At 40.4% G+C, this 15666-nt stretch overlaps 1 protein-coding gene across 3 annotated transcripts in view; it reads right to left on the reverse strand.

Annotated features, from left to right (window-relative positions):
• prkcz (protein kinase C, zeta) overlaps positions 1-14958 on the reverse strand; it is a 130374-nt gene extending 115416 nt beyond the window's left edge. For all 3 annotated transcript variants that reach the window (XM_084070405.1, XM_084070404.1, XM_084070406.1), the window contains exons 1-4: positions 14692-14958; positions 6337-6458; positions 3634-3723; positions 3453-3503 (exon numbers count right to left, since the gene is read on the reverse strand). In XM_084070405.1, coding sequence (XP_083926531.1) covers positions 3453-3503; positions 3634-3723; positions 6337-6458; positions 14692-14771 — 343 coding nt within the window. In that variant the 5' untranslated portion in view covers positions 14772-14958. The remainder of the gene's footprint in view (positions 1-3452; positions 3504-3633; positions 3724-6336; positions 6459-14691) is intronic.
• Positions 14959-15666: the final 708 nt, after the last annotated feature.

The raw sequence follows: 15666 nt of genomic DNA on the forward strand, positions 1-15666 counted from the left end.
ATGGACCAGTCAGGATTTTTCATTTTACAATCAGACTGGCTGCTCTTCCACTCTCATCCTTGCTGTTCCTCCCCTCCCTGCATATTTTCCTCCTTCGTATCCCTCCCCTCCCCTCCTCTCTTGAGAATGTCTCCCACTCTGCAGCTTCCGGCCCGCCCCTACACCTCCTCCTCCCCTCCTGCAAAAAGAGAAACGTTATTTCAGAGACCGACAGCAAGCTAAAGAGGCTAAAAATAGCCTTTCCCCTCCTTGTAACGCAAGGAGCAACTATAGCGAGCTGTAGCGTTTTACCTCCGGCTCCGGAGAATGCTGGCGAGCACGCCGCTTTAGGACGAACAGCATCACACAGCTGTACGGAACAACAGATGGACGGATGGATAGACGGATAGACAGAGAGACAGCGATAGAGAGAGAGTGAGTGAGTGAGAGAAAGAGAGAGAGTGAGTGAGTGAGAGAGAGTGAGCTGTCCGTTGACCTACCTGTAGATTGGCGGTCACACTCTGATAACTGTATTCTCTTCATAGAGCAAAGGGATGGTCAGCATCAGGGCAAGAACACCATGCATTCCCACCCCATCACACACCTCTCTCTCATACACGTATACACACATGCAGGACCATGGCCCACACACTACTGGAGCTAAACATGCTGTGGCAGCAAATAGACCACTACAGAATGCGCCAAAGAGCACACAAGTACATGAGAGAGAGAGAGAGAGAGAGAGAGAGAGAGAGAGAGAGAGAGAGAGAAGAGGGAAAGAGGGAAAGAGAGAGAGAGTGGTGTGTCTGGAAAATGAAAATGGATTTTTTTCCTTTTCCACAGTGAAGTTTATTTTTCAACAGATGGAGGTCAGTACCTCCCATGGACCCTCGTTTGCAAGTTTGACAGATTTATTTTCAAGCCAAAGTGAAGATTCCTGCATCAGAGCATAGCGAAAGAGTGAAACAGCAGCCACATATTCGTAGCTCCGACGCAAGACATACAAATTTATATTGTTAATGCTTTCACCTTCTGCAGTAAACAGGGGGAACGGGCAGTTTTGTCTACAGTAGACATCAACTCAGGGAAGCCGCTTATTTGAGGACAATGGCTAAGTATTGAAATTTTGCTGGATTAAACCCTGACACCAATGGCCCCCAATTATAAGGGCTCATGAGCACAAATCAGGCTTGAGACTGGGAGCTGCCAAACCGTTGGTGTACGTGTCCAATACTTTTTTTCTGGAGGGGTTATGATGGAAGTTTGCAAGTATGGTAGAAGGAGGATAGATTGGATAATTCCGGCTGCGTGTTACGGTGTCAGCAAGCTGTTCCAGTAGGTCTGGTGAAAGCGAATGCAAGTGAGCTCCTAGTTAAAGGTAGGGTAAGTGATTTGCTTTGGTTAAAATAAGTGTTAAATAGCTCTATATTCTGATAGTACTCAAGTACTCATTGCTATAGAGTGTTTGTTCAGTATTAGGAGTCTCCTTGTCTCTCCACCTCTTTATAAAACAGAAAATACATTTTCGTTTCAGTTTCAGTTTCATTTCCAATTTTATCCAACCAGGACAGAGAACTCAGTCAGGATACAGATTAAACAAGTGAAATTGGAAGTGATGAGACTAAGAAATGAGCAGACAAAATTGGAACTGGAACACTATACAAATTAAGCTTAAAAATGGGTACTTTCTCCTGATTGGCTGAGATTTTGACACCTACCGAAAAATGTATTTTCTGTTTATTAAAGAGCTGGAGAGACAGGGAGACATCTGTTACTGAAAAAACACTCTATAGCAATGATTACTATCAGAATATAGTATTTTAACCTATTAACAAAATACTTTTTGTTTTAACCAAAAAATATCACTTACCCTACCTTTAACAAAAAAAGATTGATATTTTAAATATTTTGTATATATATTTTCCACATTCCACATCGCATACATTAAGATCATTGAACAAAATCTCAAAGGAGCCCAAATTCCCAGGGGAAATTAACTAATTTAGTCAATGGCTACACATCCCCTAACCATCTATGGTCAAGGAGAAAAATCTATTGCAAATCATTGATGTTCTCCATCACACACAAATAAAATCCCCTGAGTGCAAACCTTAAACCAAACCATGTTTTAGGAACCAGATAATGTTGGAAGAGAGGTATCAATTGTGAGCATTCAGCCTTTTATCTTTGTAAGTATGTTTACAATGCATTATATGATAGAGAGGTATCATAGAAAGTGTTACTGAGGAACCTTACAGCGAAACAGTGACGAGGAGGCTCTTTGTGATTACAAATTGAAGCATTTTAACCATGGACCATTTTCACACGGTGGACATTTTGCAGTCATACATACTCAGAGGACGAGAATCCTTGAGTATGACATAACCGCAAAATGGCTGCCGTGTCAATATGGTCAATTACACTATCGACAGGCACAAATGGCTGTAATGTTGTCTTGTTTACCCTCTGCCATTCTAATTGCTTATCCCCACCGAGCCACAGTGATACCCCCTTTGAGGGGTGGCAGAGGGAATCTGATCAGTAGGCTACACACTGTGAGTGAAGAGTCTGAGGGGGCGTACCAGTAGGTGACCGGATAGAGCGTCAACCACGTAATCTCAAAGACCCTGATTCGATTCCGGCTAGAGGCCTGTGTTTCATGTCACTCCCCCAAGTTAACTTCAGCTTCCTGTCTCTTTATACTCTCTTATCTCCCATCTAAACGTAGCAGAAACGTGTCACTCTTCCCTGTACTATTTAAACAGGGTTCGATTTGCTGAGGGGAAATCTATGCCTCTGCTTTGGATATGATAGTTTTGATCAAGATGTAACGTCAGACTCTTCGTATTCCATTCCGATTGGCTACGATTAACTTCCAAAGTTTGTGGCCCTTTTTGCAAAAGAAAAAATGCAGAAACTCATGAACTGATCCGATCTGCCCTGAATTTGTATCACACACTGAGGGGCCTCTAAACAATGCATAGCCACAAGCACTTCTGCCCATAGGGGTCACCATAAATGCTACAAATGTCAATGTTTGTTGCTGAAACATGTTTCCCCCCCCCAACAGGCACGAATGTCATGTGACAATGACCATCAAGCAAGGTTTTGATACTCCATACTGTTTGCCTGTAAGTGCCTTCAAAAATGTCATATACTGTATAGGAATCGCATGTTGCAGGGCCTTTATAGAGCGCACCTCCAAAATCATTTCCACGTCTGCCCATGCACCACAAACACACACATTTGCACAGTTTGACGTACAAACTCTTTTTCCCCAAGCAGCTTCCTCGTGTCCTGACGACTGACACTGGTTTGCCCTGGTTTGGCAACCCGGCCTGGAGGGTTGCCCTGAGGAGCGCACTTTTCTAGTTATTGCAAAATAAAATACATGCGTTTCCTTTATTGAACCATGTATCTAACACAGACACACACCTTCATATAAATAAAGAGAATACAGCTGGGGTACTCACTGTCTTCTCCTGGGCAACGCATGCCAGGCTTCTCTGGGATGCTGGGGAACACTGTGGAGACAGTGAGGAACGCATGCAGCATGAGTCATAAGCAAGGGACATCAGAAAAGAAAGGACTAAAGAGACACAGAAGTGTGACAGTGTGCGAAGAGGAGTGGAGCGAAGTGGCAATGGCACTCACCATGGAGCAGCAGCCCAGTTCTCCTGGTGCGGCTGTAGATGCGAAAAGCCTCCTCCAGCTCCATCTGAGAGGAAATGGTACATGGGTCCCCTGGACACACACACACACACAAACACACACAAACACAAACACATTGACTGTGTTTACATGGACCCTAATATTCCACTTATAAACATGTATCAATCAATAATCATAAATGATAATAAACATGCTTCATGTTAACACCTCAATCGGAAGAGACTGGCCCGATCCAGAATATTCAGGGGTGGTTTTTAACCTTTTGATAATCAGATCAACAGGAACATACTAGCATATAAAGTAAACACTTATACCCGTCATTTTTCTCTGGTTGGAATTACATTATTCTGTTCATCTTTTCATGTTTGTTAACTGTGACAAATTAAATTCATATACAGTATCATAGGCCGTAAGCGTGATCAAAAGAGATGTCCTTCTACCAGGATTTGTCAACTCAGCCTGCATCACATAGGATGGCCATCCATCCTTATTGTAAACAATGCGTTCCCGTGTGACCCTGGGGCTGGGAAATAATATCCTATGAAATTTTGTGGATATGCCAGCCAAACTATTCAAAAAAATATATTTTGAGGACACAGTTTATGTGCGCATATTGTGCAAAAATAGATACCATTCCTATGTTACAGCATACACATGAGCGTCTCGTGTGTATATGCGATCACACCCGTCTGCCTGGTTATAGATGCGTATTACACGCGCACTACAATACACACACACACACACACACACACACACACACACACACACACACACACACACACACACACACACACACACACACACACACACACACACACACACACACACACACACACACACACACACACACACACACACACACACGCAAATTGACGTGCGTGGTCTAGCCCAGTGGTCAGAGAGGGAACATGCAACCTGTCTATCAGTCTCAGCCCTATAATCTGGATGTGATGATGCACTGCTTCAAACCTTCTGCTGATCTCCAACCACTCCGGTACACGGATCAGTTGTTTAATTGGATCGTTCACCATACCCACACAAAACATGTATACAGTATTCTACACATTTTGTGAGGGAGCTCTTGTGGATCCCAAATTGATTTTGAGACCTCAGTGCACAGTGTCCTTAGTCCCTTTGTAGATTATAAGCACAATCACACTCTTCTTGGTCACCTCCTCTGGGAGTACCTCTCCATTAACATGCATCATTTCAAGAATTAGCTTTGTGTGTGTGTGTCATTCGGAATTAATCAAAAGAAACTGCAGAAACGCAAATAGCCGAGGACAGAATGTTGGTCCATCTACAAAATGAATTACAAAGAACAGGTGGAACCACTTTGTGCATTTCAAAAGTCATATTCTGATTAAATACTTTGGGGCATGAAATTCTATCTTTTTTTTCTTTTTTTTTTTCTTTTTTCAAAAACACGTGAAACACGTTAATGGCACGTTGCACCATAGCGCTAAAACACGCGAAACACGTTAATGGCACTCAATGAGTTCATAATATATATATCCTGCTGTGTATACTTTATTCTTTTTTTTTGTACTTGTTTGTATTGTCCTTTGTGTTAATGGTACAATAAGATACCAGGGTTGTGGCTCTTTCGGAGCGGGAACTTTGGGGGGGTGGGAGGGGTAACATACATTCACTGTTTTTGTATGCCTTTTGTTATTGACCTGTATGTGAAAATACAAAATAAAAAAACCTTGAACAAAAAAATAATAACACTTTGGGGCATGTAAAAGCGGATCACTTTTATTTAGTGTCCATGTAAACAGTTAAGTTGGAACCTCTTATCGGAATGATTTAAATCTGATTGAAGAAATGGAAACCCAGTAACTGTCTTACTGTCCCTGCAAGGATTGTGTTCAGTCTTTAACTCCGAACTTTAAACATTAACCCACTATGTGTCTAACCATAGCCCTGGCTTTAACTATAAATGAACACTAGCTGACTTTAATCTGAAGCTAATCTTAAAATACTCCTGGCAAATGTCCTCTCCAGTGCAGATGAACAAAATTCACTCATCATTCTATCTATCCTTGTGTGCAGAAACATCCTATAGACCTACAGTAGGTCTATAGGTTTTCAGCCATGTGTATTAGCCCGAACACAACTTTAGGCTGGGCCTTTTTCTCATTTCACCAGCACCAACCTTGGGCACAGTACCATGGTAAATGTGGACAGCTGATATTTGTCTCATTAGAATGCACAAAAGCCCCACAAATCCTTTTGTAAATCTACCATTTGGAGTTAAATCAACACAGGACTTTACTGAGTGAGAACAATTTGGCCTCATAAAAGGTAGAGAAATACCTGTACCTGTAAAACCACAGGCATGGCATAAGTGACCATGCTTATGTAATACTTCTCTCTTTTTAACCACTAAAGTCCTATGTTATACTGTGTCACATGATGGTGTTGCGCAGCGAAGATAGCTTATCAAAATGTGTTGAGCTTGTAGATCGGGCTATATTCGCTCATTTTGAAAAGTGCCCAAAAACAGGGACAACAGGTCAGTAATCTCTCTTTTTTTTTACCGAATGGGTTCCCACATCGGGTCTGACATCAAGTGGTTAATCCTCTAGTTTGTCCATTAATCATGCATAAAGCCCTCACATCCAACATGGCATGGAAAAGAAACCCACAGAAAATATGACTCTGACATCTAGCCACACCCACCTTCATCATCAATCCACTTGAGTGTGATTGGCTGCTGCTGAGCAACGCTGCACATCTTCCTCACCTCCTCACACAGTCCCATGAAGGTTACTGTGGCAGCCAGGTCTGTGATCAACATGTCCCTGAACACACACACAAAGGACACCAATCATATCACATTCACAAGTTTGACAAAATCATGGCCAATATTAACTGAGATAAGCTGAAAATTTGTCCATTTCACTGGATCGGTTTGTTAGAAACAGAGAGAGCCCACTCTACAGTATTATCGTTTCATTTAAGTTCCCCACGAATTATCATTTATCTTCAGGTTCAAATGAAGACTAAACTGCTTCAAGTTTTCTCTCAGTACACCTTGACTTCTAGGTAACAAACATTTTGTACACACACAATACTTATATCATGTCCCTTGAATCTATCGATTTCATTATCTGTATCATGGCTATTTCAATTCATGGTTCTTCTCTTGTCCTTGTTATAATATGTTCAACTATTACACCCTTGGGGTTCTATTTTGAATAAAAGGAAGACAAAATAGGGACGGTTTATAGTTAAATTACACATCGTCACCAAATCTCTCTCTCTTCTGTCTAATTAAGCGTCTAATTAAACGTATACTTAACAAAATACTATATCACGCACGTACGCACAAACACACTATTCAGAACCAGTGAAAATATAACATTAGCAACCATGGTTGGATCTACTGTCACCACTTTCTTTTCTTGAGTTGTTTGCAGTACAAAACATTTTTACATTGATGTAATGCTATGCTTTGTACAAACCAGGAGTTTTAACATTGTTAATTAATGAAGCAAAGCCAAAGTTTGATAAATAAGGGGTACAAATATTGTGAAATATTGTATATCCTGAGTGCTCAATAATCTGAGTGATCAATCGTGTCTTGTTTACAGCACAAATTCCCCAGTGCTGCAAATAAATAAATATGCTATCGCAGCTGTCAAATTAGCTCGCGTTTAAAAGGCTAGGGTTGGAAACAATCCATGATTAACCACTCATGGGCTGCTTGCAGCCAGAGTGTGTTGAATCTAACGTAGGATGCATCTGATTTAATGCAGTGATCGACCAACCTGCTTTAGTTTAATGGTGACATCTGTTTTCACATTGAGCTGAGGTGGACCGGGAGAAAAAACACAAATCTCTCTTTCCAAAGACTGTGAGAATGTGTTAAGAGATTCATTTTTGCCTCAGTTCTCTTCTTGACAAACTTTCAAAAGGATTTAGTAATTGAGTTAATGTTATAAGGACCATATGGAAAAAACACTGCCACACCATTCTTAGACCACTCTTTCTCCCTGGAGGGAGAGCTCTTTAGCAAGGTCAACAATGCGAAAACATTTCTCTCCACTCTGTCTGACCAGTAGAAAGTGTCATAGCGTAACCACGGTAACTCATTACTAGTACTGTAGAGGCCATACTGAATTTTGCATAGACAGGTCATGTCTGACAGTTAAAGACAAAGTAACTTTGATGAAGAGATCTGTACAGCTGTTTTAAGATCAAGGAACAATAACAGGAGTTCATTCTTAATTTTAATTAAGATTCCATTCAAGTGGCTTACAAAATGTTCTCAGTCTGCATGCATATTATATTATGTGGAAGGGCCGAAAATACGCACTCAGACCCTAATTAGCAGCTAGAAGCGTATTTACCTCATAGCATGAAAGCATGAAAAGGTCGGCTGGACCGACAGGGTAGTTAATTACAAATTGATTACTGAACCAGCTTACGATTCGCAGGGCATCTGTGACGAGCCCATTAATTGTTATGCAGCGTCTCACTTCACTTTCTGACTTGCTGTGCTATGGCTGCAGACAGACAGGATTGTTCCTTGTTTGTGGGGTTGTGAGCAATGCCAAGTCTCAGCCTTTGACTGGTACAGCAGCCAACTGGCCCCTCAGTGTGGCTCTTTGTTGGTGTAAGATGGCGGCGGTGCAAGAGGAAAACATATACTGTATAAGTAAATAATACATGTGATTTTACTTGAACCGAGTATGAACGATTAAGTAAACATCTGGATTAGATCTCCCTCACACAGTTATTTCTTGGGTCTTCCAGTGCCCGTGCACACAGTACATTTTAAATGGTTGATTCTCAAACTTTTTAATTACAAGTACCCCCACTTTCATACTGTATATACATGATGCCCCAGACCCTGATTTGATATGATTTTCATCTCGTGGACCCCAATCTACACTGTAAAATCCTCAGTGTTACAGTAATATACCTCTGAGTGTGTACAAATGGTCATTTTGGAAAAGAAAGAAAAACTACAGTAGAGAGGAGCAAGAACAACCTAAAGGCAACGCTAAAGGAACATCACTCAACCAGTTTTTCAAAATAGGCTACCGTGGTATGCCCTCAAAACAAAACAAAAGTTGTTTCATTGCTTAGAAACAATTGGTGAAAAGGCCGAAATTGCAGGTATAGCAATGCCTAAACATTGATTTGCAAAGTGTAGCTATACGTTTTAACCCTTTAAGACCGGGACGCATCTGTGTCATTTTAGATTTCTATGGCTATTGAAAAATTGCAGATATACAAGCTCATAGCATGGCACCGAGTGCCACACTATGAACTTGTAGATCTGCTATTTTTGGAAAAATCATGAAAATCTTTGAAAATCTTTGAATATATATATACTGTATATATATTTTTTTTCTTAATTCAAAATATTTTTCAAAAAACCTAAATGGGCCGTGTTGCTGCTGTTTGACAGGCTCTTGGTGCTTGTTGGACTGTGGCTTCTGGAAGGAAGAGGAGCAGGGACAGCTTGCCTCCCAGCAGGCAGGCATCCACTCCTCCTCACTGGGGCACATCCTCAGCCAAAATGGCACACAGTCAGCCCACTGCCACTCCCTTGACACACCAACATGGGCCTGACACTGGATGAATTCACACACACATTGTACAGTACAACACTGATGCATGGGCACGTGTGTATTGTATGTGTTACGGAATGCACACATACATGTGGCCAGTGGTGTTGCATCTGGCCTTGTCCAAAGAGCCTTTCTTTTTCTTTCTTTCTTTAATGCCTGCCTACATCCTCCTATAAGTTGACAAACCTCTGTCTGTCTGTCTGTCTGTAGTGGTGTCATGGTGAAGCTGCCCGGTTCTCCGCAGTGGCTGGAGCAATTGCTCTGATTTTGCACACAGCCATTGAGCATTACCATCTGAACGCAACTGAAAAGCCCGTTTTTCAATTTCATCAAATCTCAGCTTATTATTATCATTTATGTGTCAAACAATGGGAGATCACGCTACGAAGCGAGCCGTACAAGCAACAAGGTCTATGAAAAGAAGGCCAACCGAAGCGCCTTCACACATATACATTGCCTCTTGGAAAACAGCCGATCTACAGTACAAGCTCACAACGCGTGCCCACCTGCACTTTCACAACCAATGCCAAAAACACACTACCACCAATATTGGCCCTAAACTGTTTACAATAGGCGAACATGGCGACGCCAGGGAGCCACATTCCATTCTGCGTCACGGCTCCGTGGTGTGTGTGTGTGTGTGTGTGTGTGTGTGTGTGTGTGTGTGTGTGTGTGTGTGTGTGTGTGTGTGTGTGTGTGTGTGTGTGTGTGTGTTTGTGCGCGCTCGCGACGGCTCGCGCGTGTGTGTGTTGGCGACGGGGGACGGCTCCGTCTGTTAGATCTGTATATGTGCGGGTGTTTGTGTGTGTTCTGTGCCTCCACGACGGGATGTGCGTGTGGTGTGTGTACACACTACAGAGTACAAACTCACTTTCCATCCCTGATAAACTCTCTCTTCACAGCGCATGAGCCAAACTGCACACTTTGGGTGCTCATATCCCCCTACGGGTATGGTCTAGTATGCAAAATTCTCTGTAAAAGTCTCTTTAAGGCTCTAGCTAACGGCAAATCTGACTTACAGTACTACATCATAAAACCGTGTTAAGTTATTTTCAGCAAGCGACGACCAAGTATGACTAAGTCGCAAGACAAAGACAAAGTATGACTTTAGTATAAGGATTAAAACGAATACAACATAACTCGTCACTTTTGCGAAATGGGCCCAGGGGTGAACTGGGCCTTTTACAAAGTGTGCCCTGTGCAAATCTGTATGTATCTTTGTCTTAAGTATAATTGTACTCCTAAATCAGAGCTAATCAAGTCAAGTACATATGTTCATAATTTCATGATTCATTCAATTACAACATTTGTGTACCATTTTGACACACACACACACACACGCACACGCACACACACACACACACACACACACACACACACACACACACACACACACACACACACACACACACACTTCTTGAAAGGGACCAATTCTCCCCATGTTCTCCTGATATTGAAACAACTCTCTGAAACAAAGATCTCCACTACAGTGCATTCCTTACAATAGGTGAACCTTGCCCACTATTTGCTGAGTGTACATACTGTAGCCTACTTGAGGGCGTTCGTTCGGCATTCAGAGGGATTGGCCATTTACAACACCAAAAGCAATGACTGGTCCTGGTCCATCCATAAAACATTTGTTTTGTGAATTCTTGCTCAATATAGCGACCAACATATATTGCAATAATAGATGTCTGGCCATCCCTGTTGCTGCACTTGACAATGCTGTATTTCCCCCATTAACCTTAACAGAATAATCCCATTAAGTCATGTAAACCAGGTACCTCACCTCGATAATTTGTGAAGAAAGCCATCTGCATGAAACAAACAGTGTCATTTGTCACAGGATCCGAGAATAAACAGCCCTATTAAGGACCTAATGGTTTGTGAGGTTGTGTGGAGTATTTTGATGGATGCTTCTGTGGTTGGTTGTCATGATATTTATCCATTGACTTATTGATCTGTGATGGGGGACATGTTAATGCTCCCCTGAGGAGACCTTATTACTATTATTCTATAGAAGCAGTTGTGCAGTACGTATCACATACTGACACCATGTCTTCTGAGCTGGCCTTTACAGAGTAAATTCCTTCAGGACAATAAATTGCCTTTTATTCAATTAGGCTATTGGAATGGAATGTAGAAATATGGGTGATATGACTTCACAATTATTTCAAACTTTACTTTTACCTCAATTATGATTAATTGAGGTACATTTTATACACTTTTTGTTCTTCTTTTTTAACATTGTAGATCTGTCCTTTTAGAATACAGTAAGGCTTTTTACTCAGCGATGTAAACAGAGAGAATGGCGAGAAGTGATCAACGTTCACGCCAACTCAAACTGAATTCAACAACTTTATTAGACAATCAATGTCTGTGCAGGAGGGATTTCATTTAAATGACATAACTCTCGACATGACATCATGTTAAGGGGACAGTTCATGAATCTAAGTATTCGGGAAATCATCAACTGAATGAATTGACACAAGCCAGATTAAAACGGTGAGAGGTTCTAAATGTCGCTTTCGATACATTTTCTGTTAACTGATTTGCTATAATTATTATATTGCTCACGCACAAAAGAATATTGTAGCAGTGGCAAAGATGAGATTGTTTGAGCTCATCTACAACAATGCAATACAGTAAACATTAGTCCATTTGTGGGATGAAGACCTGTGGCCAAGGGTGTACCTGCGGTTATGGTAAACTTGAGAGAACAGCACAGCAGACCATAATCCCCCTTTATACATTTTTGGTGGCACACACCTCTCCTATAAAGATTTTTGTTGTGAACTATTCCTTTAAGTGGAACTAATATGGCTGCCCATATCAGGTTGCTAAGCAACTGGCAGGTGGTCTTGTGAACCCATTCTCGGTCCACTACTCTTGCCCCTTTGAATACATTTAGATTTAGGGTATTGCTGTATTGAGCAGAGGGTTGAAAAAGAGTTCTGACCTCAATAATAGGGGGGGTTTGTGCTACTTCAGGAAACTGCTTCCTTAAAAGAAGTATCACTGAAACTATGTCATTCATTCACATCAATATGACTTAGCAATGTGCCAGCCTTAAATACCTTTCAAAACTAACACAAACGCCCTCTATTATGAACTGAAATGAGAGTGAAAGAGCCATGAGGCAAGAAAAACAATGTAACTTTTAAAAACAAATTCCTCTGTGGGTAGAAGAGGACAGAATATTACACACACACATGGGAGTGAACTATTACATTTAAGCTTGCAAGTTGTAGCCTATTAATGACACAATGAGTGAGGTGTCCATATGCACATTACACCTTCATGTAGCCTACTGAGACAGGTCATATTCCCACCCACTAGTATTTCATTAACCACTTCAACCTATACTTAAGTCAACTTGTCCTGTGTCTGCTCTTTTATCCCTCTACGTCAAATCTCTTCACCGACAATATCCAATTTACGAGTTGACAGGTTCCCCCCAGAATAGGGATGCTAGGGTTCTAGTTATTTAAGCCGGTTTGAAACAGGTGGTTCAAGAGTTTTGATACAGGTGTGTGTAACCCCAAGACCAGCTGATATATCTAAGTTAGAGGGAATAACTTGGCGTTACAAAATTGCTACAAAATTAGCACAATTTACGAGCTGATGATGAGACACAATAGCAAATTATCATAAAATTTGAACTTGCATTGTCTTCCAGTTTACTGTAATGTGTAACATCTATTGACAGCTGAATTTGAGTTAAACACCCTAAAGATAGGGATATGTAGCCTACATGCCTTGTGGTAGTGATCAATTGTGATTAGATCAAAATTATTCATATGCCAGATATCTGTAGAAATAATTATGTTAGAAGATTGGCCTATAGGAGGGAATATCTGGATTGTATGCATAAATCACAGCCGCTTATGAAATTAGTATGACTATTAACTATTTTAGGTCACAGCATCTTGACATTACTAGCCCTGAAACATGACTGTCAGCTTGTATACAAGCGTCATGTGAACCATGACTATGACATTACGACTAGCCCTTATTTCATTTTAGTGGAAAAATTACTTTAAACTAGATAACTTATGGCTTTAAAACTATAGTCTATTACAGAGATATGAAGGCATTCAGTATTTTTGCAAACCTTTCTTTAATCTTATTCGTACTGTAGCTACCTGATTCGATTCTCACAACTAAGTTCAGGAACACATAGCAACCTGACCTGAGTGCAAAGGCCAGGGTTGTAAAATCAAGATCACGTCAACACAAAACAGGAGTGTCAATCCATCATTGGAACTAATATAAGCTACTAATGATGATAGGCTACAGCAGTGGTTCCCAAACGTTTTAGCTCAAGACCCAAAAGAGAAATTAGACGTTAGCCCGGGACCCAAACTAGTGAAAATAGTGACTATTTTCACTACTTCTTGTTTTCTAAAATATGGAATTTCTTTGATTTATTTTTTATTTACTCAAATCATTGAATTGAAAATTGAAAAATATATAGATTTTTGGGGGGCGAAATGTTTTGAAATAATACTTTAATAATAATACTTTTTTGCCCGCAATCCATAAAATGTGTCCACGACCCAAAGATGGGTCCCGACCCATTGTTTGGGAAACAGTGAGCTACAGGACCCGATAACACTCAATCTGTTTCAGATGGACTTTTATAGCCGTGTCTAACTTTATTCTAAAATAATTGTAGGCTATTTTGAGGCAACAATTTGCTTTAACGGCCGTCTACAAATGTCCAAATGACAGTTATGGGCAGAATAAAAAAACATGCGCAGTTTCTAAAAAGACACTATAGGAACGTGATAGCCTATATCGATGTTAACTAACATCCACCTTGTGATGTCTGTTCCATTCCACAGGTGTTCGTCCAGCTGACGTGATCACTGCGCCGTTAGCAGTGGTGTAAAGTAAAAGTACTAAGTACATTTACTCAAGTACTGTACTTATAAGTACAATTTTGAGGTATTCTTTACTTTACCTGAGTATTTCCAATTTTCAATACTTGTATTCTACTCCACTACACCTCAAAGGCAAATATTGTACTTTTATTCCACTACAATTATTTGAAAACTTTAGTTAGTTACTTCGTAGATTTTGATTATTATTACAAAACATACATTAACCAACGAGTCCATGCTTCATTGTGGACTTGTAGATCTGCCATTTAAAAAAAAATTGTATAGCCTACATTTCATTTCAAAACCTGTGAAATGGGACATTCAGCAGTACTTTTGGTAGGCTACTTTAAGTGCATTTTGATACCAACACTTTTACTTCTGTACTTTTACTCAAGTATATTTTGAATTCCGGATTTTTACTTGTAACAGCTGTATTTCTACATTGCAGTATTGATACTTTTAGAATTAAAATATGTGATTACTTTTTCCACCACTGTGCCGTTAGCAACGCTTTAACAACACTCCTTCCATCCAGAACACCAAAGTAAGGAGGACACGTTACTCACCCGCAGTAGTGCGCTTTAATCTTCACCATCTCCGACCCTAGATCCATGATGGATCCGTTTGATGTGAGCATCGTTGGCATGATGTTCGCTTCTCCTCCACAACTAGTCAAGATGACTGAAGCAAGTTGTATCACAAGGCCTCGTTGAAGAAGATCAACGTCTCCATGACAGCAGTCAGCAGCATAATTTTACATTTTATCAAATATGTGACCATCCGATCATAATGGAGAGCCGCCTGTCCGTGGTCATTAAGTATAGGCCTGCCTACTATACCTGTAGTCCTCCTGAGGAAGTACAGAACTATGGACACATGTCCTGTAGTTTACAGGGAGTGTGGTGTCTTGCTATGGTTACTGGAGCTTACAGGGGCGGAGTAAAGCCACAGCACACTGCCACCCTGCTGCTTGGCCACACCAACTTGTTGCAGGGTTGAGGTCCCGTGTCTTTTTTTGCCACAAGACAAAATACATTTAAGTTGATCTAAAAAAAAAAATATATATATATATATATATATATATATATATACATATATAGGCCTATATAGTTGTTTATAACAAAAAAAAAGCAGTGGTGAAAAGTACTCGCATTTCTTACTTAAGTAAAAGTATCAATACTGCAATGTAGAAATACAAGTTAAAGTCCGAATTAAAAATGTACTTGGGTAAAAGTACAAAATGTACTTAAAGTACTAGATGTAGATCGTACTCATTATGCAGAAAGAATGTCCCATTTCACAAGTTTTCAAATGGCCTAAATGTATATAGGGCTGAAGTGTTTAATGTATGTTTTGTAATAATAATCAAAATCTACTCTGAGATGTAGTGGAGTGGAAGTAAAAATACAAAAAAATGGAAATAAATGTTTTTTTGTCTCTACTGTAAATGTAAAAATACATTGACATAAATATTCGTATTCTTTAGTCTGACACTATCACTATGTATGACTGAGGATACACTCCCATTCCCCTACTGTACA

The sequence above is a fragment of the Gymnoscopelus microlampas genome (genome assembly GCF_963454915.1).
Source record: "Gymnoscopelus microlampas genome assembly, chromosome: 10".
NCBI classification, from domain to species: Eukaryota; Metazoa; Chordata; class Actinopteri; order Myctophiformes; family Myctophidae; genus Gymnoscopelus; species Gymnoscopelus microlampas.